Source organism: Syngnathoides biaculeatus, chromosome 7 (genome assembly GCF_019802595.1).
Source record: "Syngnathoides biaculeatus isolate LvHL_M chromosome 7, ASM1980259v1, whole genome shotgun sequence".
Taxonomy (NCBI): Eukaryota; Metazoa; Chordata; class Actinopteri; order Syngnathiformes; family Syngnathidae; genus Syngnathoides; species Syngnathoides biaculeatus.
Window position 1 is genome coordinate 18,652,920 of NC_084646.1, and position 25,492 is coordinate 18,678,411.

Sequence of the window (25,492 nt, forward strand, 5' to 3'; positions counted from 1 at the left end):
GTTAAGTGGCGTACGGCGCGGCGAGTTTTAACGAGTGTACACAGCTGGATCTGATTTTAATAAGTACTTCCATTTTTGATGTGAACTAATGAAGAGATTAATGGAATCTCCTTCTGTGGATGTTAATGAATGGAGAGATTCATGTTCTTTTTTTTGGCACATGGGGAGGGGTAACATTTGGACACCGAGAGCTGATCTGCCACAAAGTCGCATGAACAATAGCGGCGCTTCTCTCACTTCTGGAAAGAAATCAATGCTGTCTTGGACTACTACTACAGGTGAGGTTTGAAGCTGACTTCAATGTTGCTGTGTGAGGAGCTGCTCATCCTTTGGTGCTGTCCTATCTTAGCATCTGTTCGCCTTGAGCCAAACAGTCCCTGTATTCACCTGGGAACACGCATTAATTCATCTAGAAACGGCGCCTGTTGTTCTCCGAGTGGTGCAAATGCTTAATTATGTCGTGCCTGCGTGCTCACTTCCAGTTTGGCCATTTAATTAACCTGTTTTAAGCACTCCTTCAAACCAAGACAGTGATTGGAAGACAAGACCCTTTTCTCATTCAGGTTTTTAAAAATGTTTCATTATAATTACATTTAGTTAAACTGTTATAACACAACTTTGGTGTGACTATGTTGAATATGCTACGATAACTTAGTATTCATACCGGGACTATCTTCGTTTTGCTGTTAGCTGGGAGAATTTATGAAGATTGAAAGGCTCATTTCAAGCACCCGCTTACAGCAAGTCAAATATTAACGTTTTTCATCTTTTCCAAGATAAAAATGCAGGAGTTCGATATCTCTGAGGAGAACAGCAACAGTTGTGATGAAGTCTGCTGAGGATTGCAGCTGCAATGGACAGAAATGATTACCTTTGCCCACTCCGTCTCGTCCTAATTCCCCCCAAATGAAGCCTTGTTTGTCAGGGTGTACAGTCCATTTGGTCTTGGATCGTACCCCTGGTGAAGTGATAAGAAAGCTGGGAAAATGAGCAGGTGGGACTTAGAATCAGAAGGTGGGGGTTTTGGTGGTTGTTTTCAGAAGAGAAAAATGTTACTATTAAAGAAACTCCAATGGGCAATCGGGAAGACTATATGCGTCAGGAAGGATGTATTTCTATCATTTTTATATTTTACAACTATATATAAGTTTGGTATTTACTTGTTGTCCACTGAAGATGGCCACACCTTCTCACAGAAACACATCGAGGTAACCCGTTACAGTGAAGTATCTGCGTGTGTGGCGTGTGTGCTAATCGAGCAGAGCGCATTTGTCTGAGGCTGCCACAGTGTTCATTCATGATTGATAATAGTGAGGCCCTGAAATTGACCACTTCCCACGGTGACTGCACTGTTTGACTCTCCGGGGTGACCTTCGATCCTGACAAGGAGAGAGTCTCTTTCAGTTGAGCACGTTCACTTCAACTCCTCTCTCCACACATCCCGACATTTTCACTCGTGTGTTGGTGAAAGGACGGACACCTATGAATGCACATCATCACCCCCCACCTTTCGATCCTACACTCAGTTTCCCACATTTAGAAACAGGAAATGCATTTTCCTCTAAGTACAAATATCAGAGAATGAAGGACTATAGGTACAATATGTGTGCTTTGCAAATTTCCAAAATGAGAACTAGTAGACGCTAAGGACATGTTATAAGCAGGCATACAAATACACACATGCAAATATAGATTTGTGAGTGTGTAAGAATTGTACCGTCATTGGGCTTTGTTGTGTTGGTGCAAGAAGAAAATGTTCCTCAAGGCCACTGGTTGTGTTAAAATGAACTCGGCTCAGCTCAATCTGCTATCACTACGAGGATTTGAGCCTGTAAACCAAGCGTACCAAAAGTTCCCTGTTGGTTTTGACCTAATGCATATGAAACACAAATCAATAAATTCCAAGAACAAATCTCTCTTGAAGCTTTTGGTATATAACCCTATATGCAATACAACCAAGACGCTTTGTATGAAAACTATGATTTTGCTGTAATCATCTAGAATCCAATTATCCTGTTTTACATTAATATTAGTGTTTCAAACAGACAAGAAACTACATAAGCAAAAACTTCCACAAAAAAACTAAAACTAAATGTTAATGTAACTTTACCCTACCTGCATGATTGAACACAGTGTATATCTAAAATACACGCAAAATCAGAACATAAACTTTACCATCTCATTTTGGTGATGAAAAATTTGGACTCTCATTTGAAATCAAATATCATAGTTACACAAATAAATAATACTTGACTCTATAAATACCGAAAACCGAGTGCGTACTAGTGACTAATGAGTCTATGAGAAACAAATGTATGTGGTGTTGCTTGTATTTATTCAGAGGATTAATACACCCCTTACGTTCATGCCTTAAAAGGAAAGAGCATTTTTTTCTTTCTTTCTTGAACTCAATCTTTTCAGGATACCTTCAAGAGACAGGCTACCCCCACCAGACACACGTACAACCCCATGCGCAAGAAATCACTAGGCTTAGAGCTAAGAAGCTACCAACTAATTATCAAAAACACAAAGAGAACCTAATCAATTATTCACACGAACATTAGACCACTAATACGCATGCAGCCCAGGGATCTGCTTCTCCCAAAAGTAACCTCTTCCTTCACTCAAATGTACATGTGCACACACGCATACATGCATGTACATGCACACACACACACACACTTTAATGTAAACATGATGAAACGTGGAGATACAGTCACAACCATGTACATTATGATCATTATGTTTCTACATGTACTGCATCCTGCCCCTTCCCGCTAATACAATCATCTGCCCCCCCCCCCGAAATGCGAGAAAATGCATCCAAAGGTAAAATGAGTTGTAGGAGGCTTGACTGATCAGAGGAATCCTATTGATCCAGCAGCAGCAGAATCCCCAAGTACACGGACCCACAGCTTACTCTACTGACCGATAAGCATTAAGCTTGGGCCATTGGATTTTCACACTGTGGAATCATTATTTGAATTAATGCTCCGATTTATTGAGTATTGTTGTGTGAGCTGAGTGTGAAAGGTAGGTGAGTCTGAATACGACACGGTGCAGATTATAGCGCGTGTGTTAGTTAAATGTGTGTGTGTGGGTGGGTGGTGGGGGTGCATTCACTTTATTATCCCTCCATGACTTTTGACAAATGTGAGGGAGAGGATTTATGTGCATGTACGTATGTAAACGTGTGTATGTGAGTGTGTGTTTTACTTTCATTGACAGACAGTGGGAAATGACCCTCATAATGCTTGCCTGGCTGTCTGTGTGTTAAAGTGAAGTGGAGTCCGGAATAAGACGAGACAACAGAGACGGGAGGATAAAGGCTTCCCCCTCCCCTCTTTTGTATTATTCAGAACATTACAGACAGGGCACTTTAACTATCGGTCTGATATACAATCACAGACTTGCATACCCAAGGACACAAAACAGCTTGAACACACCTCTGGAACACTTTTTTAAAATGCCTAGATTAGTGATCTGGACGTGTGGGTAAGCCTGTGAGCAGAATACTGCAACCGAATGTGGCTCAAGCACTCGAATGAATTAAAAATGTGAATGAACTACCGTAAAAAAAGCATTTCTGTTCTTCCTGCTGTGTAAAGAAAAGGCCCCCAAAGTAAAAGACAATAGAGGGGACGGAGGCCTCCTTCTCTCTAAGTTTCTTCTGACGGATGCTGACATAAATGCATCTGTATTGGATCACAAGCATCTTTCCACTCGAGAGTGTTGTCTAAGCTAACCGTCAAGCAGCATGTTGAGTAAAAAGGCCTGAGGGACACTGAGACAACAGTCCACTACCTTAAACCATTTTCCCTCCGTTTTTGTTTTTGTTCACCATCGCTGGTTCATATCTGTAGTTTTAATAGTGTCGTCAACACCTTTTCAGAAATTTCTCCTTTGGGCACATTAGATTTATTGCTCATCATTGTTTCACCTTGCTTGAAAAGAGTTTTTTACGCTCCTCTTAGACCATCCAAAAGGAACGCAGAGCAGTCAAGCCCGTTATTATTTTGCATGTATGGAATCATTTATCCAAAGCCGCTGCCAAGGTTGCCGCTGTGGCGTTTTAGGTGAAAAGTAGAGAAGGATTGACAGGACGAGTGAATGATGTGAGACTCATAAAATCGCCTGGTGTAGTGTTAAAGAAGTACAGAAAGTAAGAAGGAAATTAAAAGCAGTAGAGAAAGGAATGCTAAAAGTAAGCCCACAGAACAGGTGTCTTCGTTCTACTTTGCTGAGCTGCCAGCAAAGAGCAGAGCATTTTTCTTCACAGCTTTTTGTTTAGCATGCAGCTCCTTTTGAAATTTCTCCTCTCTTTTCACAACAGGACCACAATATCCAACGTTACCCCTGTGGAATTTGTGTGTCCATTCAAACATGCATATTACTAGTTGCTGCACGTACAGTAAAATGTTGTGTGTACAGTACATCGTCTCCTGGATAGTGCGACACACATCCAAACACATGAATGCATGTAAGAACACACACACACACATGCCCCAAAGTGTCCCCACTCCGTTTCAGGAATAGACAAGCACCAAATAAGTATCAAAAATAGACATCGGAGGACAACTGTTGACAGCTCTCTGACGAAAGAAGCAGAGACAGGCAGACCGGATTTCAGCCACATAATTGCGACCATGCAACATTGGAACACAAGACATTAGGTGCAATTCTTGTGTGGCTTTTTCTTGCATGACAAACCAATTCAGGCATTGCATTTCAGTGTCAGACTAGGTTGGAAGGAACAACAAGATACTATGCTATGCAAAGGGTTTACGCTACCAGTAGATTTGTTGCCTTGCACTAATGATATAACAAGTGTTAAGTAGATTTCCCTGTTAATTTCAATTGAAATGTACATACAGTGTATTTGCAGGAATTATTATGAATATCTAGTGGTTTCTGGGCAATGATGGTTGTGTCATTATGATTCTTTGGTGGACACAAGTTCCACAAAGACTGAAATGGTTAAAAAGATCTATCTGGAAATTTATCCAGATTATCAGGAATAAGGAAGAGAGTGGAAATTGATTTTGTATTTTTTGCTCCCTCTAGAAGTTCAGTCGTTATACTTTGGATAGTTAAACCCCCTCTTAGAAAAATGTGTAAAAGAGGAAGATAGATAAACTGCCAGGCTAGCATGGTTATGTGTGTTGTGTTTAGTTTGGAGGTTGAGGGTCAGCATAGAGCTCGAGCGGCCACACCTCAGCCCCTCCGACCTCCGAGAAACCTTATAGCCGCAGGCTATTTAGAGGCAAAGTGCCCTCTCTTTGCGCTTGTCTTTGAAGTCGTCTCGACCACGCCGGCCATGCTCATACCAGACTATACCCAGCCTGCCCGCACACAACATTACCTTTCAAGATGAAAAAACACATTGCGTATTTATGTCTGCATTTAGAAGAAGTGCTATGATAATTTAGTAGAAAGTTAAGCATGTTATCAACACAATGTGAACATTATTGTGCCTTGCACTGGCGAGCAGTTCAGATAGTACCCAGCTTCTTGGCCGAAGATAGCTGGGATAGGCTACAGAAAATAGATAGATGGATGCCTGCCTTGCAAACTCAAGGACCCTGTACAAACTCTTACATCACTAGAAAAAGATGATACACAGCACATTGACAATGCAGTGAAAAATCTATTTAAAACAACTTTTCAAGTAAAATCCTTACGAGGTTCTCAGATGTAAACCCTCACTTATGTCAACTAATAGGCTTGGCGAACAGTGTTGCAGAAAGGAAGCTCTGAGCAAAGACAAATCTATATTTACCAAAGCTCCCAGCTACAAGCACAACAGAAAGGGGAAGGACAAAGTTGTTTTGTTACATTGATAGAGCGGGTGAAGTGTTGAGTTTATTTGTTACATCAGCAGCCTCATACCTGCTTCATTTACCCATTTTCTTTGCCTTTTATTAACACTTGCCACTCCATCTTTCAAGCGCTTCCTCTCTGATTTAACTGCCAACTTGTGACAGTAACAAGAGCACAGAACTCGAACTGAGCAGTCTCGTCACCTGCGCCACCACATTAACAAGCACGATGACCTGCCAATAAAAAAGGCTTTTACCCTGATCGTCCCCAAACAAGATTTAAACACTACCTGCTTTCACCCGCAAAACGCCCAGAGTGCTCCCAAATGTGAATCAGGCTGCCTTAACTTCAAATGAAAAAGTAGTGCAGGTGGAGGCATTCTTAGCGTTTCTTTTGTCACTTCATTAGTAGCGATTGTCAGAGGAGGCTAAAGAGGTCAAAGGCAGCAACAGGTGGAAGTCTAGCAATGCTTCTCTTTAAATTTAGGTGGTGCAACCGTTTGACAAACCGAAACCTACACACAATCATGAGATTGAATATTATAACTGAGATTGAATCCATGCTGATTGACTAATTCTCCATTTTGGCTTTTTAATTGTGTTGTATTTGGGGTATGTAATGTAGCTCGATAAGGTAACCCACATATTGACAATGTTACTTCTTATCATGACACGCTGCTGTCCTACACCATTGCAAATTACAACAACAGTAATATTATTCAAATCAAATTAGTTCATGAGTGCATCTCTGTCTGACAGTTTCATTCAAACTAAGCATTAATGGCTGGTCAAGCCACACATTTGGAGACGACTTAATCAGCAGACAAGTTTGTCATGCACCTGTTAATAATAAGAGTGGGACACCATTTACATGTTGAACTGATAAAGGAATGCAAACGATGATGTACGAGGGACAGGAAATTATTTTTGAGGTAGGGTTAATCATTTATCGCATCTCCGTTTACCTTTAATGACTGACTTTCATCGTTCATCGAAGCAACAAGTAGATGAGCAGACTTTGCGAATGCGAACCTCCCGCTGTGTCCTCTGGGAGGGGCCAACCTAAATCTTCCCTTTTAACAAGTTCCTTTCTCTTCCTTCCGGCCCCCGGCAGTCCCCTGTGGTTGGCCCTACGGGACCATTACAGTATTTGGGAAGGTTGTGTCTTAAAGCTAAGTCTACAACCATCAAGGGAACGGGGGGAAAGGGGGGGTATTCACTTTTGGGTTGTCCACACTTAAAACATCTAAGACATTGTGGGCACTGATAGCCCAGAGGACATCAGGAATAACACACGGCTGCAATTGCCATTTTGTTGTCATGTTGCATACAAATGCATGTACGTGCTTCCTTTTGTGGGAACAGCACAGATGCATTCAGAACCACCTGTAGCTCACTATATCGCCTCCTCAAAACAAATCCTTAAATCCACTCACTCCTGTTTGTACTTATACTGACACATCAAGGCTTGTTTTACAGTATTTATGAAAAAGATAGCTCGAGCGCCTCTCTGGTGGTTTATTATTTATGAATGGAGAGAGACCCGCGCTTCCTCCTGCATACAGTAAGTACCTGAAATTCCTGTTCTTTCCCAGTGTGACTGATCAAACAGATATTGTTACCACTAAAATACCATCCCACGTGGATCTCTAGAACCTAAAAGCAGCCAGTGATAAAGACAGATAGCTGAGGGGAAGCAAGATGGGTTAGAGAAGGACAAAAAAGTGGAAATTCAGTAGAGCTTTAGACAACTTTCCTCAGGTCGTTGTGTTTGTTTTTGTGAGAGCTGGTGAGACACTGTACAAAAGTGTTCGTCTGTCTGTTGGGGTAGCGAGGGGGCCCGTCATCTATCACTGGACAAATGCTAGGTTGTTGGGGAGGGCGGTTGTGGAGGGGTTTGTTGGCCCGAATGGTCCTGCTCCTCAAATGAAATAATATATCTTTGAAAGCCTACGCCCCGCGCCCGTCCCCATCGCCGTATATCAAGCACACGAGCGTCTGGTGGAGTCGCTCCAGGCCCATTAACCTTCCACCTGTCCCCCCCCGACACTTTTTGACACCCTCCCCCATCGAACCCCACCGAATGATCGTCTTTTCACCCCCCTGCTGTCCTTCACCATGTTCCCTCTCCTCCTCCTGCTGCTGCCCTTGGTCGCCGCCTCTCACAGCCTCTTGTTCATCTTCCCATTTAACCCCCTCCCCTGCTCCCGTCACCTTCCTCTCTTCCTCATTTCCCTCTTCTTCTCATCCAACCCTCCTGACAGTGCCTTCTCATAATTTCTCCTCCTCTACGTCTCATTCGCTCTCTCTCGCTCTTGCCTTTTTGCCCTCATCTTTATCACCATATCCATTTCCAAATCTCCGCTTCACCTAAAATTGCTCTCTTTGTCCATCTTTCTCCCCCATCTGAAAAAATCTGATACTGTATTGTCTCCTTGCATTTTGTAACTCCTTGTCCACATCTCAATTTGCCTCTATAGCTTGTATAACTCTATAGTTCTTTACATCATGGTGGCTAGTATCAAGTGAGTGTGTGTGTGTGTGTGTGTGTTTGGGGGGATGTCGGGGGTGTTGCAGGATGCGTATCCTGAAAAATAATAATTCAAATGCAGTGGAGGAGGGCCACAGTTACAAATCTCTGGCAAATGCGCATGGCCGCCAAACATCATGCCGACAGTTTGTCAGGCCAGGGGTGTCGAGGGGGTGTCGGCTGGGATATTGTTGACCTCTGTGACAACACTGACATTGCAGCACATGTCAGGCCTTCACAGCTTATTCCTTTCCCCTCATTTATTAAAAAAAATAATAATCCCCAGTTTGTATGTGTTTTCTCTCATTCCTCTCATCCTTTTCTCGTCGCGTCTCTGTGTTCTCTCTGCATTCCTTGTCTATTGGTGTCCTCTCTCATCTCCCCTCTTTGTTTCACCTCTGTTCTCCTCGCCTGTTCTCTCCTCTCCCTGGCCATCTGTTTATCCAATATGGCTGCCCATCTCAGCTGGGAGCTTTCCCAGGGAACCAGACTTCTAATACAGTTCCTCCTCAACTTAATGGGCCCCCATTCTGCTTTTGCAATTCCTTCTGCATGCAGACAAAAAAAATGAAAAAAATGAAAGGAAAGAAACAGAAAAAGAAGTGTCTGGATCCATCCAAAAGCTTTCACAAAATGACTAAAACAAACAGTGAAGTCACATTTGGAAATGTCACAGGTTGTCATACTTCTTCCACTTCTTTCAGTTTGATGGACTAAATATACTAAAGACATAAAGTGACACCGCATTTATCATAACAGATTTTAAGGCATGCTACTGAATTGGTCATGTCATAATTACTCTGGTACAGTTACTTTAAACCCAGAGACAAGATAATTAAGATACCAAGATACTATTACGTGTAATATTATGACAAGGAGAAATTTTTAGTCAAATCTGCAAAATCGATAAACAGAAGTGAATGAAACGATGGGATAATTTTCAAGAGTATTTTCCGTTTTCCACTAGATAACCTCCCAACTAGTGTGTGTTGACAAGGCACGCAGAAGATCTTCTGGTTCAAAAACGAGGGACCCATCCTCTATATTAAAAGGTGTGAAGAGGAAATGAGGAGCGGGGCGGTGTGTTGAAAAGGGAATTGAGTCAGGAAGCTGATGTGTAAACATACGATACGTCGATCGTCCACATCTCCCTGCTATATTTTGTCTGCCATTGTGTTTGTTGTGTGCATCGGGCCAGCCATCCCATAATGCTGGAACAATGGAAGAGAGTGTGGCAGAAGACCTACTATGAGTCGCACTGAAATGGAACCAACACATAGCACAGCAATCTAAATTACATGTTTATTGAAAAATTCTAAAAGCTACGATATCTTGTGTGGCCTCTTTATTTACCTTATATGCTATTTAAACCTAATTACTTGAAGTAAAACATTGGAAGAAACGTTCAAAATTTCATTCAAAACATCATAACTATTTTTTGGTGTAATAAAAGAGCTACATATTTTTGTTGTACCCATCTTTCATGTCATCATTAAACCTACAGAACATATTATTTGGCCTTCAGTGTGCAATAGGAAAACAAAAGAAATTCAAGTGAAGCAAGCAGATGGTTGTGTGTCGGAGCTTTTCTGAATGATCATGAATTTAATTAAAATGAAAAATAGAATCTGCTAAATAAAATAAGTATAATATTACTAAAACAAGTATATGATCAGACAGTAATTGGAACCTTTTCTCTGACTACAATATTTGGAACACGAGCACATCTAATGACAATAATCAAACAAAAAAAACAACAGAAAATCATTTAAACATAATAATGTTCATATTTGATTGAGAGAGGAATTACTTTATTTTAGAATGTTTGTAGTTTACTCTGAGAGGTGTTTAGAGGAATATGTACAAGGCATAAACACAAGCATCAGATAATTCACAACCAAGGTGCCATGGGACACAAGCTCGCCTTTTTTTACTCTATCATTTTGCTTTATTTTATCATGTTTTACTGCTTTGAGTGTACATGTTTGTGAATGTGTTTACCTGTGCGTGTGTATGGTATACAGTCCTGTATGCATGTAACATATGTTTTTTGTTCCCTCTGTGTTGCTTACTTTGGGCGACACTTTTTGCTGCAATTCCCATGCATGAAAAGTGTTACAGTGAAGAAGGTTTTTATTGAGTCAATCGTCTGCCGTGGTGGGAAATTATTCAATATTATTTAATGTATCTGAAATTGAATATTTATTAATTGTAAATAAATTTTTGTTCATCTACCTTTGCCAACTACATGAAGGGAGAAGCCGAAGAAATAAATGCTTTGCCATTAGTTGGTAGAAGGTACATTAAACTTGTGCGGCTATTCATCCACTGTAACAAAATAATAGCTGTGTCCAACCAAAAACGATCAGATTTAACACTTTACGTCATTACGTCAGTATTCATACTTTTTGTGGCATATTTGCTTGCTGCTGAGCTGTGGGATTTTTGTCATAAAATAAGTGCCTTGGCTCCGTCAAGGTTGGGACGATGAGGCAGTCTGTCACACTGGAAAAGGACGGAAGGGATCTTCAAAAGGTCCCACTAATGGTTAAATGCGTCCCAGTCCCGTGATAGAGGTAAACTTATGGAAACAAAATCTTTAAACACTTGTTTGGGCAGACATCTCATACACACCCCTTGAGCTTGGCTCGATTACTGAAGAAATTCTTTTGTTCTTACTGTGCTAATAATAGGGAGAGCTTAATGTGCGAACGCGGTTTGTGTGTGTGTGTGCATGAGGCGCAAGAGAGACAGAAAAAGAGAGAGGGAGAGGAAAGTGTATATTTAGTTACCTACAGCCTCACGCCAGCCAATCTTATGACAAAGTTTTAATTCCTGTCTTTGTGGTACCGAGCCTAACCTTATAATTCACATAGATGAAGTCACATCCAGTAGTACTGACATTGCTGATGCACATCAAAGTTTGAATACATGTTTTTGTTTTTAAAAGATGACTTCATCAAAACTAACTACTGTAAAGGACAAGTGGAAATACTGCATCTCTCTACGTATTTATTAATACAACACTGGCATAGGACCCAAACCCATCCCGCAAGAGGGAGAGCGGTCATGTGAGTCCTTGAGATTTTTAAACATTGTCATTGAGCTGCAAATGCCAGTGGCAGGACTGGCTAATGAAATACGCTCAGGTGCACTCCTTTAGCGCAATCACAAACAAATCAAAATGTAAATTCGAGCCAAAAACTGTAAAACAGAACAGCGAATCTTTTTTTAAAATTAGAAACCACAAGAGGCCAACAACTTGTGCACAGTGTGGAAAGTATACGCACTATTATTTAGATGGCTCTTTTGAAAATTTGTCATTAGAGTAGGTGTACCCCCATCAACTAAATTATCATGCCCCACCAATCACAAGGAGGAGGTAGTTCAAGGGAGGCTGTAGGGGCAGGGGAGTGTGTGTGTGTGTGTCTGTGTGTGGGGAGGGTGCTCAGGAAGAGGCTTGTCCTCTCTTGAGCTCAGGTCATGCTCTACTTTTATAGCACACACCTGGCTCATTTGCTATCTAGCGCTAATCATATGGTCATCATTAGGGGAACATAAATACATTACACTCAGCGGCTAACGCATGGAGTTGTGGTAATTGAATTAGGATAAGTGTATGGTGAATAATGGTGTGCAAATTGATCATCCCAAATTAATGGACAAAGAGGAGACAATGACTTGAAGTAGCCACACCCTGCAATTCGCCTGTGTGTGTGTGTGTGTGTGTGTGTTTGTGTGTCTGTGTGTAACAATAGTGAGGATCCCAGCTGAATGCAAATGGAAATCCAAAAAAATGTCAATAGCCGCGACACACAGCGTGCTAAATGTCAACATGTGCTTTCAAGGTCTTTGTAATTGGCTCCCTTTTATATATAAAAAATAATTTATTGCATGTATTATTTTACCATCTTGAAAATAAAATTACATTTAATATGTCGGGGTAATTTTACGACTGGCCCCCGCCTATTAATATGCATCTGAGCCTTTGGCAATGTGGTATGCCAGACAAAAGAAACAGAAATAAGAAGAGGTGAAGCTCAGACCGATCAGTCCCAATCACGTGTCGCTCAAAATTCATTCAGAGGGAAAATAAAACCATAATAGAGCATGAACTCAAAATCCTCCTTTGGAGTCTATGTTGGAAAATGTCTTAGTCAGTTTTATACCCCCACTGATATTGTGTGACTCAGGTAGATACAAATACTTTTCACCACATGTATGAATGCAAAATAAATCCAAAAGCGCTTGGCTGATGTTTTCAATTTGTCAATCGTCTGATTTAATGAAGAGAATTGAAAAGATTTACTGTGGTTTATTGGCAATGTAAGTGGCAATGTCTGATCATGATAAAGTCCAGACATTCAGCACCTTTAAAACTGAAACAATGGGTTGCAGATAGCTTCACATGTGTCAGTGTTATGTTAAGTAGCTTTTATGTGCACTGGGTTGTAGTGATGAACATGGCTCATGGCAGTCAGTTAGGTTTGCCATATTCCCCAAAAATATAATTCGTACGCCAAAGAGCTACAGTACAATAGCTGTGAGTCGGTAGCACATTAGAAGGTTGAAAACAGAATCAAGCACAGCTATTTTCTCCCATTCACGGAGAAATGATGCATGTATTTATCAACTGCTGATGTATTTATCTACTCATAAATATAGTAATGTTATGATGACAATAAAACAACAGATTGCTCTAACAGACATAACGAAAGGCAGACAAAAGGCTCGCATTATGTGTGCGACTCGATACGATACCAAATGCAACCAGCAAATGGCAAAAGGCCACCTGGAACTGAGTCTTGATCCTATCGCGGTCTCTTCCCATTCCAAGGGAAGAGAGTTTTTCCTTTGTCAGTTTGCCAAAGTGCTTGCTTATGTAGGCTCTATTTATGGTTTAACCAGAGTGTGGCCATAATCCTGTCTATATAAATACTATTGTGTATTGTCATTTTTGATGGACGTGTATTTGAGACAATAATTGTTGTGATTTGGGGCCATATAAAAGGTAAGATTTCCACAGGCAGCAAAACGGGAGTAATGCATTTCCAATTCACTAAAGCAGGCTGGTGAGATAATTCCAACAATGTATTTTTTCTGGTACACACTTGACTTTTGCAGTTTTTCAAATGACTCCTTGTCAGCAATAGGGATCTGTATATGTAGTAGACAAAAATGATGTCCCTAAAAATACAATTTACACTAATGTATTCATTAGGACTGATGAGAAAAAAGACATCTGATTTTAGACAATTCCAATGCCCCAAAAAATCCTGGTATGTGTCCAAGGTGTAAAAATGAAGTATCCAAAGGTAAAGTAAAATAACACCATTGTGGGAACGAGCCCAGGGATACGTCGCTGTACTCGTAATGGTACACTGAGGGTCCTGCTACTGTCAGTCTTGATCTGCTTTCAGATCCCATTTGCTGTTATTGTAACTCCTCTGACTCTTCAGTCAATATGCTAACCAGTGATACATCACACGGAGTGTGCAAGTGAGATCAGAGGAATCACTCATGGGCAGATAAATCACCCAGACTGCGACCCCGTGAAAAAGGACCTGGAGTTGTCACAGCCCATAGCCAAAATGTGTCATGTTCGGGGAAAATATGAGTGGCTGCTGAATTGCTGATCAGTTATTAGGACAGTAAGTGTCGACAGACTTGTGAAGATTGGTGTTGAACCAGTGCATGTGATCAAAGGAACGTCTTGAATCAAGTGATTTATTGAATGTGCATTTGTTTCAGTCATTTGTTGTAGGTACCAAATCACTCAAATGAAGCCTGTGGACAATCTAACATTTAGTCAAAATGTTTATGAATACAATTTTTAAAGTAAATCGTCACACTCACAGGACCATGCCCACCCACCTTGAGTTCGCGGAAGAAGACGCTGCTGCGAGCCCACTCCACGATGGAGAAGAGTGTTTGGTCAGCCATCTTGCACATGAGACCGAAAGTGTTGAGCTTTTCGTGCTTGCCTCGGCTGGCCTGTTCCTGCTGCAGGTAGGCCAGGATCTTTGCTTGAATCTGTGGCTCGTCCGGTTCGCATTTGAGCAGCTCTACGATCAGGTGGGGGAAACTGGGTGGGGAGCCTGACTGGTAGGCGTCCACATAGGCGTAGCCCATAATGGACTCTGGGGAACTGGTGTACGGGTCTGGGTATTCAGACTTAATGGTGCGTGTGCCTTGGAAGTGTCCGTAGGCTGTTTGGTAGCCTTGCAAGCTGCCGGCATGCGGCGGCATTGCCATGCTGACGGGTGAAGTGACGAAAGGGCTGCGGTCGTAGTCTGTTGGGGGTAAGGCGGTGGCATGGTGGTGGTGGTGGTGGTGATGGTGGTGACTGGTGTGGTGGCTGACGTGATGGCTCAGCGGAAGGCCTTTGGAGGCAGCTGAGTGAATGTTCTGAATGGCTGATGAGATGGTTAGGTCAGTCGGGACAGTCTGCATCACCTGGCTCATGGCCTCGATTTTCAGGCCGTTAGCGCGGATCAGTGCCTTCTTCTGTTGCTTGAGGGCCCGGTCACGTTTGTACATTGGGCCAAACTTGTTGCGCCCTCCTCTCATGCGATCTGCTCGCACAGCTGAAAAAGCAGAATGACAAGGATATGGACAGAGATAAAAAAAAAAAAAAAAAAACATTTATTGAACATTATGGTCATAGGATTTTGTTCTAAAAAATAATGTGGTGAAATTAGTAGAAACCTGGTGGATTTTGGTAACAAACTTTATGACCTAAACAATGTCCTCCAACCACATGGGGTCAAAATCAAGGCCTGGGGCCAGATATGGCACACTACATCATTTCATGTGGCCCGTGAAAGCAAATCATATATATTAGCATTTTTTTCTAAAATGATTATACATTTTCTTCACTTTTGATAAATATTGGTAGCATTTTCTTGTATCAAGCCTGGACCAAATTTTTTACTGGTTTCTGATTGCAAAATTAGCTATCCTTTAATTTGCTGTGGATATGTAATAAAATGAGATCACATACATTTATGTGTTCATAGTCATAAAGGCCTTCTCAAGCAAACAATAAATATGAGGTGGCCTTTGAAAATAATGAGTTTGACCTCCCTGCCCTAATTTGAATTAATGGAAAAATATCACAATATCACAATTTATTTAGTCATTGTTATGTCAGGATTCTCCATGTTTTGGGATTGCATTTGTGTTAGAATTCTGCACAAGAGATAGACATCCCAGTGGGGATTGTGGTGCTGAAAAAAAAAATTTCCTGTGCGACTTCTGTGTGGAAATAAGTTGAAAAAAAATTGTCCACAAATAAATAGTGTTATGGAGGTGAACTCAATCGTAATGTCTATGTAGGACAAAGGTTTTCCTGCGGTGATTACACTTGACATTGTTGACTCTTAAAGCCCACTGGTCTAACAGATAGGGAAGTTACTCATTGACACAAACCTCCCTGCAATGAAATACAAATGGAAAATAGTGATAGAAAAGTCTTTTTAAAGGCATCTGACAAATGAGTAACGATGAATGATTTTAAAGGTTTGGATAGAGTCCGCGAATTTGCATGGAGGTTCCCCACCCCTAACCCCCTATGCGCTACAATCCTCATGCAGAATCCCATGGTGAGGATCACAATGATTGTGTCCTGTTGGTGTGTCTAATGAATGAGATGGATACACATTGGACTGCTACGGGGGCCATGTGTGATCTGGCTGACTGCCGCCGTCGCAAAGATGCTCTGCTGCCTCCCAGTTGGGGGCGTGGGAGTTAATTATTCATATTTAATCACCCTTTACTCCGACCCTGTTCAATGAGCTAATATAAACAACAGAAAAACTCTGCCATCTGCAGTATTTTAAGCTCTTGGTCCTGGTTGGATTTCGATTCCTGGGATGCCATGGTGACTTGGCCCTGGTCCACTACAGCTCATGATGTCTTAATAGATTAGTAAAAGAACACTTGAGGACTACTGAGGAGTGGGTATGGAGCACTGGAAAGGATGCCTCCTTTCACCCCCCACCCACCTCCTTTACATGCACTCCAAAGCTGCCTTGGGAGTGATTTTAACGACCACGTTAGACAAGTGAGTGTCACTGATTTGAACGATAGGATTTAAAACACACACACGCGCACTCAAATCCCGACACGCTCTGATACACTCAATGCAATACACTTGTCTTGATCACAGACATAGATGGCAGCATGAAGTCTTGACACTTCAAAGAGTTTTTAATGAGTACGTAGTGCATCGTTCACTGACACACAACTATCTCGCTGGAACTTGCACTCTCGGCGATCATCTAAAACATCTGAAGATTGCTGACTACATATTAAACAACAAAATAAAATTGCAAGATGTGACTAATGTATCCATTTAACTGATCGTGGATGTGGGGCCATTTAAAAGTATTTATGATTTATCCACCATGTTGCAATTAATGAGCCACGAAACATGTAGCTGGCCCAACTCGGAGACAAATGAGGGTCATAGAGCTTTGTTGCAGGGATGCATCAGGAAAATAAGGATTAGGGATCTGCCTTACATGCCCACCAAGACCCCTACACACACAAATGCACAAACATGCTTTTGCTTTTTACCAAATGTGTGGCAACCTTACTTAGATTATTTTGCATGTCTTGTACCTTTTATAATATACAGTACATATACACACACATAAACACAAACACACACACACACACACACACGGACACCCACACCACTCAGGGCTTATTTCCTCTGATTTATGGTTGTTTAATATATAGGAATATTAAATGCATGCAGGTGAGGATCCCTGTCAGTCTGTAGCATATTAATGATTCCTGCAGAGTCTTGCTGACACCTTGTTTGTCATATCGGGGCCTCGGCCAGTGCTCCGGATGTGCCCTATCCTGTGTGCACACATGAATACCTATAATACCTATGCACAAGTAATGGGACAGCTGCCTAGCGCCACAGTGAATGTAGTCTGAAAGACGATGAATCAAAGCGCTGGCAGAATGAGAGGAGATAAAAAAGGAAGTGCAAAATGGAGTGGCTTCAACAGGAATATACACTTTTTTTGTTACTATTATTCCTATTACTAATACTAGTAATCCATAACAATAGCTTCACATGTGGTTTACACGCAATAGATACAGACACTGGCTAACAGTCCCATGAGATCCAATACAGAAGCTGCTTTAGATATTCTTCTGTATTCCCATCCAAAAAAAAAAGAAAAAGTTTTAATATTAACTGTTAATCAGCGAGGCGTAACATAAACAATATCTTTATTGTTGAATTTGTGGTTTCCAGTGTAACACTAAACTGCATCATACTGAGAGCAATTTCCCTAATGTGCACAAATCGTGCAACTGAACAAGGTGACAGAATTATTGCTGTTCTATAGCATCGTGAACAACAACTTCTATAATAAATGTTAAAATTACAATGCCACTCAGTGTAGTATGTTACTGTAAGGCCAAACACAAAATAACAAACTGTTTGAAATTGGCCAAGTTAATACTTTGCCAAATTAAGGTAAGTGACCAAAAGTGTTTTCTCATCTAGCAATATTAAATCAGCTGCGTCAATATCTGGAGCCACACCAAAATTGTTTGTTTTCTTTCGATTTCAACGTCCAATTGCCTCACAAAGGAAATTGGATTATTAAATGATTTTTTGCACAGTTCTGTAAATGAAGATAAAATAACCATAATAAAAAAAAATGACAAAACATAACCTTGGCCAAGATGGTGCTAATAAAAAAGTAGTATTTTGCCTGGAAACTTGGTACAGCTCTAATATTGTGGCTGGTGGGTGTACGTTTGATTTTTAAATATTTTTGCGTACAAGATGTAACACCCAGGAAGTCTTTTAAGGTCAATTAGCTGCAATTATGAACCTGCCCAAACAGCCCAAAGCCACATTGCATCTTTTAGCTTATCTGCTAAGTGAAGGAGACATTAGGCAGGTCATTGAAGCATATAATCAAGGTAACGTCTAGATTATATAACACGCTTCAACTGCTCCAGTGTCGATGGGTAGAAATCCAGTTTGTTTTCACAATTGAAATGAGCAAAATAGCGTGTTCATGTGGTTAAACAAAGCAGCTCATATCCATTGTCATCTGTCTGTGTCGTGCGTATACTTTTGAACATTTAGTCCATTGTTGGTTAAAAAAATACCCCCCCCCAAAAAAAAAAAAAAATTTCCGGCAACATGAAAAAATGCAAACTGTGGTACAGTACTGTATAATCAGCCTAATTTCGATGCAATAAAAATAGTACATATATACCTTCTATACTAATTCCCAGCAATCTCTAAAGGCAAACCCTAAACTGTGTGATTATTCACTCTAACAGAATGCACGTGTCATTGGCAAGAGTTGTGAAAGTGGTCGGGTTTTGCACTTTAGGTAGCGCTGGTGGTTTTCAAAATGGAAACTCTGTGAGACCACCGCAAGAAAAATATAGAAAATAGAAGTTTACAGTGATGGAATTAGAAGTGTTAGTGGAGCACAAACAAACATATTACTGAGCTACACAAAAGAAACCTTTTGCTCCCAAAATTTGGGGGGAAGCTATCAACTACATAAAAGTTGTATTTTGCTTGATTTAACGTCCCTTACGTCCATGCATACAGATGCACATTCTGTTTAACACTGATTTTAAAACTTGACAGGAGCCACCACCAATTGCCACCATGTGCCAGAAACATCGCAGGGAAATTTAGAGTTGATTCACAGTTTTAGATGAGGTGGGACGGCATGACTCCTTCTTGTGACTGGCTCCAAGTATGACCTTAGATCTGATACAATTTGAAAAGGTGAATCACTTACAGCGATTCATCTCAGGTTTGATTAATCACATTACACGTGCTGAATATACCTATTTGCAAATACAGTAAAGTACTCCTGCCTGAATGCCCAAAATGTACTGTGCAGCAACTTTGCGTGATTGCCAGACACAATGTTACATGTGCCTGGTAAATAGAGCTGCTTTCTGGTTGTGTCAGCAATTGACTTTGCACTCACTTTTGCAAACTTTGACTAAATCAGTCCCCTTGTGTTTTGTTTCTTGAGGACTGTGGTAGTTCCAAAGCACATCGTGGAAGGGGTGGTGTGGGGATGGCAAGTCGTTTAAAGGGCTCCAGTGAAACACTAAAAAGCTGACAAGTCCTAACTTCTACTTCTACTACTAGGAGTGGTTGTACTTCTAAAATATTTCCTTCTCTTGACATTTTTAACACCTCCTAACATTCCACACCAACATGAGGATTCAAACTTTGAGTTCTGATGATCTCTTGAATAATATACAGATTTTCAAACTGGAAATAGTGAACTGTCGTAACAGTTGCCAAATCAACAAACATCAGATAATGAAAATAAGCCCTCACGCAATTGGTTTCCACTCATTTCGCATATTGCTGCAAGCTGCTGTGTCACACAATGAAGAAGCACAAATCCAAATGGACTTTTATCTTTCACCATAACTGCATTTATTTTTTTAATCATTATCCAATGGCAGCTTCAGAATCTCGCCTGTGGCTGTCTGAAGACTTTTGGCCTCTTCATGAATACATGTATTTGCTAAGGAGTCCTGTGTGTGTGTGTGGCAATGGGGGGTCAGCTTTCCTATGGAGGAGGGCTTTACTGGTTGTGGCAGAAGTCGCCCACTGGAGCTCCTGGGCCTTGACAGAGTGCTGGAGGGCCTGCCGTGCCCCCGAGCTGAAAGTTCCTGCCAACAAACCAAACACGGGCAAGTGCAGGAGGAAGATGGCAGGCTGGGACGTACTGCCCAGCGGCCATTCATGATTAAGAGCGCAATTAATTACACCTCACATGGCAGCAAAAGGGAGAAGCCTCCAGAAAGATTTCACTTAGCCACTTTGTTATTTTATTTTCTACCACACCCTTCTTGTAGGGACTGTCAGCCTGTACATTTGACCAGAACTGAAGATACATTACCGGTCAAAAGATTGGACAGTTTCTCATTTGACTGGTAGTTTAGAAATACTATGAAGAATTGCATACCACCATAGGGAAATACAATATTGGTTCTCTGTTAAATAATTGAAATCTTGCTTTACAATCATTGTAAAAAGACCTCCAAAGGCCAACGTACACGGCAGAATTAGTGATTTCAGAGTAAAACTAAACAATAACTGATTTCAAATGTTATCTTTGAACTGGAGGAATATTTGCCCTGCCATCATTGTCACTATTCAGCTTTAGCCGCGTTTGAGCGTGCTTCTGAGCTGCGTTCAAATTAAACAAAGAGGCCTCAAGCTGATCGGCCAAAAGTATCGTTATTACCATTGTCACACTCATGCCAAGATTTATTCTTTTTTTTTTTTTTTTTTTTTTTAATTCTGTGTCTGGCAGGTATTAAGTGTCCAGCAGCTACCAGATACCTGCAAACTCCATCTGACCCCAATCGAACGTGCTAATAAGCGTCACTTGTTTTCAACATACTGGACGAAAGAAGGAGTGTTCCAGTGATCATCGTTAAAGTGCTAACAAAAAAGCAGTGCAGACAATTTTATAGTCAAAGTTGATATTCAACTCGTGTAATGCGCTTGTGCGAAGATCTCAAGCTGGACTGAAACCTCGCACATTCAAAAATGATCACGGAAGAATGTAGTTCAAGCCAAAGCATGAATAGGTTGTGCTATAAAGCGTTCAACTGTGATTTCATGGAAAATGACGAAATTGTCATTTCGCAAGAACGCTAAAATTTTATAAAACACCTATGTGGACGTCCAGAGGCAGTCAGCCTCATACTTGAGCTGCTCCATGCAATAATTTTTTCCTTCCACTTTTCAGCATCAGTAATTGCAAACAGGCATCATATCTTCAAAAGTATATAATGCTTCGCAAAGAATGTTGCCTGCTTTTGCCTTTTCACTTCTGCAGATGTGCACAGCTTCAAGATTGCTTTTTACGGAGTGGTGTTCACATATAAACCCCATAATGAGCAAAGTGAAGTACATAAATGTAATTGTACAGAAAATAGATTACTGGTTGTAAAGCATAAAATAACAGATTAAATATGTCTGAATCAGCCTGATGTATCAAGTGTGTTGATCCTTTTGTGCTTGACGGCCACTTCATTCACCACAGCTGCATATGTGCACATAATTTAGACATTTTGGAGATCATAAGGTCCAAAACAACAAGTTACGTGCGTTTGTAAGGATGATCGGTTTTGACTGACACAGGAAGACAAGTATTATTTAAACAGTACTGTATCTGTACTGCAGTGTAAAACATTACTGCCTCAGACTTGGAGCTGTTTAAAATATTTCTGTGACTTGCAACATAAGAGCGGAGAAACATTAAGATTATGCTGATAGAAATTTTTAGTTCCCATATTTATGCATTTTAGCTCAGTGAGCTTTTGAATAAAGGACGTACACAGGGACACACAGACACACTGACAAACGCACGCACACACTGAGGTGAAGCAGGAAAGATGCTGAATTACGTGAGCAAAAGACCAGGAAAAACATTTTCTAGTCATGCTGGCATCTGAAATGTACTAATTGTGGGTGTATTGCTTTACCTTCCAGCTTCATGCCGACAGTGAGGCACTTTTGGAAGCGGCAGTACGGGCAGCGCTTCCTCTGGGTCTTGTCAATCTGGCAACTCTGGTTCTCAATACATGTGTAGCGCTTGTTGTTCTGGACCGTGCGCTTGAAGAAGCCCTGCGGAGGGAACCAATTAACATGTCAACCCGCTTGACCCCGTCCATGGGATGGTAATGCACCCATTCACACGCACACTGGCTCCATGTACGCGCACACACACACACAAACGCATGCACACGCACAAAGCTATTTCACACACTTGATGAAAAAAGTAGAATATACGGTACTCACTTCAAGGTCAGAAACAAAGATATATATTTCTTAAAAATATAGTCTCAACTCATTCAGCACTCATTTTGAACAAAAATACATATTGCATCGTCTTGTATGAAGTTGTCTTACAAAATAACTATTTATGGCAGTCTTCTCAACTTTTGAGGGAAATCAACTTTGCACTTTTAAACATTTAAGCGCACACAAAAATATCCTATAAATTTACATAATTCCCAGTTCCGCGATAATAGAGTTCCTGACTGCAACATGGAATTAATTATTGGCAGGAGGAATGAAAATCAAAAAGAGGAAGGATGGGAGCAGCTAATGTATTCAAGATCCATAATGTAGAACGTGTATATGCAGCATAAACCTGCTCTTTCTAACCCCCCCCAAAAAAATGAATTCACAGAAACAGCCGTTGTCAATATTTTACCAAACACAAATTTAATTGACAATCTGCATGACGAAATAAAACATGAAGTGAACTGAGAGCAAGAAAAAAAAAAACTCAATCAAAAATACATGAAACCAAACATTTGGAAAGTCACTCAATTTAAAACCAACTGCATATAAAGCATGTTCAACAGTTTCTATTTTAATTATAATTTAGAGTGAACAAAGTAAAATACTTTATCTATCTATCTATCTATCTATCTATCTATCTATCTATCTATCTATGTACCGTATATCACTACCCCTATTACAAAATGAGCCCTCAAATAATCCCATTAAAAATCGTGTTTGTTTGCACCGAAAGAGGCAACGCTATTCATTCATTTGCATACAAATAGCAGTAACTTTATTTGATTCAGATGAATTAACTTTAAAAATGCTTCCAAGTTTTACCTAGGTACAAACTTGAAGGTGATTCGCTCTGCTCGTGGTGAGTCTGCACCTTGACCCTGACTTTCCTACAGAAATCTTGCAGAGATCGAAGTTTCAGGCACCTTTCTCCCCCAATACCTCATCCTGCGTTTGTTTACTCAACATGTACTTGGATGCCATCTGAGTGGCAAAGAAGAAGCCTACGGTGTGTGCACAAGTATTTGTGGGGGAAAAAAAATGACAGCAAACTGACACATCAGCTTGACAATTACAGCGCTGCCGTTAACAATCAGGGTGGCCTCCAATCAATGAAGGTTTGGAGGTAAATATCAATACATTATTAATGTTTCAACAAGGATAGTGCTTCATTAAAATACCTCTTCATGTGCACTCTCCACTCATACACACACACACACACACACACACACACACACACACGATGTGTGAGGCTGAGAAGCTGCACAGATGCCACTGACGTCTTCTTCCAAGCAAGTGCTTATAGCATCTCAAGGTTGCGATATGGAATCAAATCTTTAACATCTGCTTTAAATAATGACCACATAGGCAAGAAATGTGATGCTACTGCATCAATACTTCTTTTAAAAATAAAAATAAACAAGTTTAAAAATAAAAATAGATATATACTGTATATGCACATGGGCACATCTACACACACACACACACACACACACACACACCTACACACACGCACACACACCCCAACACACGCACACACACACTGTATGAAGACAGTAGAGGAAATTGGACAAAAGCATGCTGATGGTACTGCAATACAATCAGCTAACTTTGCAGCCGCCCGCCATTGTTGGGCACTTAATGAACTTGTGATGAGAGTTCCATACACGCATACCGACTTCATAGTGACAACATCCTGACAAACCAAACAAGAGCTTTATTCACATTCTTCCTTGATGATGGTAGTAATGTGGTGTTTTGACTGACATAATTATTCATTTCCCATTATTGTGGTCTCTTTGCAGTGTTGCAAAACTGTTCTCATACCTTTCTTTCTATTATTGTGGTGTCCTGCTTTAGGTACATGTGGGGGGCAAAAATTATAGAAATGGCTTTTGGTGTGATGCTTTTCAGTGCTACACATCTACAAATTACAATGACAATAACAAACTTTGATTAAAAATGAATACCTCGGTGAAAGCGTCATTCAAGGCATCATTTTTGTAAAGGCATCATTTAAGACACAGCCATTATTGTGGATCTCATTAAGTTGTGTGAGTGTAGCTCATGTTTTTGCCCTGTATGTAGTATGTTTTTTTGCCTTCTCTGACATCGTCCATTGTCACTTGTCTATTGGCATTTACAAAATGTACAGCCGGAAGGTTGCAAAAACTCCCCAGAATTGAGTAAAGAAACATAACACTGGAAAAGGATATAATAGGATGCAAATCCAAAAGCCAACTTGAGTTTATTAATGTACTGTATGTCACTGATATTAATAGCCATAAGGAACACACACACACACACACACACACTGTGCACACACAAAGGGACCACACTATAGTCCACCGGTGTCAAACTCAAGACCCAGGATCGAGATCCGGACCTCACATCATTTAGAAAAACATTTTTTTTTTTTTTTTTGTGGTCCACAAAAGCAAATCATCCCAGGCAATTTCCAGGATTCTTGCAAACTCTGTTCCAAAGTTTCAAATTGCCATATATAAGAAATAATAACATTAAGATATTGCAAGAAATATGTTCCCAAAATACCGTTTTACATTTATTTGAACAATAGTTGAAAAAAAAAAAAACCAATATATCCATGACTTTTGATTTTAATTGAAGTTTTCCACCAGTATGTTGTTTTAATGTAAATATAATAATGATATAAGGCGATACAACATTTATACAGTTCCTAACAGCAAACAGGAGTAACACAAATGAGTTTGACGCCCCATAAAGTGCCAATGCACTAACCTTGCAGCTCTCGCAGGTGAGCAGTCCGTAGTGGTAGCCTGAAACCTTGTCCCCACACACGGGACACATCTCATCCAGGTCTTCGTCATATGAGTAGTCCATCATTTTTAATTGTGGAACTGCAAGGAGAAAGGCGTACACACAGAGGGCGATTAGAATACTGCGCGACATTCCGGAAGGGGGGTAAAAAAAAAGACTAACATTCATTCATTCATCTTCCCTACTGATACTCCTCACTGAGCTCGTGGGCGTGCTGGAGCCGATTCCAGGTATCTTCGGGCGAGAGGCGGGGTACACCCTGGACTGGTCGCCAGCCAATCGTAGGGCTCAAACAAACAAACAACCATTTGCGCACACATTCACGCCTCGGAGCAATTTAGATTCTTCAAGTAAACTCCGACGCGGAGAAAATCCACACAGGCAGGGGAAAACATGCAAACTCTACACAGGTGAGGCCAGGATTTGATCTCCGGTCCTCAGAACTGTGATGCAGATGTGATAACCGGTCAAGAACCGTGCCGCCGAAAGACAGAC

General features: G+C 40.8%; 1 protein-coding gene across 3 annotated transcripts in view; it reads right to left on the reverse strand.

Annotated features, from left to right (window-relative positions):
- The window catches only part of nr5a2 (nuclear receptor subfamily 5, group A, member 2), a 65,805-nt gene that overhangs the window by 37,463 nt on the left and 2,850 nt on the right, over window positions 1-25,492 (reverse strand). Inside the window, exons 2-5 of one of the 3 annotated variants that reach the window (XM_061824808.1) lie at window positions 25,160-25,284; window positions 24,959-25,077; window positions 21,877-22,018; window positions 14,224-14,936 (exon numbers count right to left, since the gene is read on the reverse strand). In XM_061824808.1, the coding sequence (XP_061680792.1) occupies window positions 14,224-14,936; window positions 21,877-22,018; window positions 24,959-25,077; window positions 25,160-25,169 (984 nt within the window). In that variant the 5' untranslated portion in view covers window positions 25,170-25,284. Of the gene's footprint in view, window positions 1-14,223; window positions 14,937-21,876; window positions 22,019-24,958; window positions 25,306-25,492 lie in introns of those variants that run through there. The other 2 variants (XM_061824806.1, XM_061824805.1) reach the window with 2 other exon arrangements.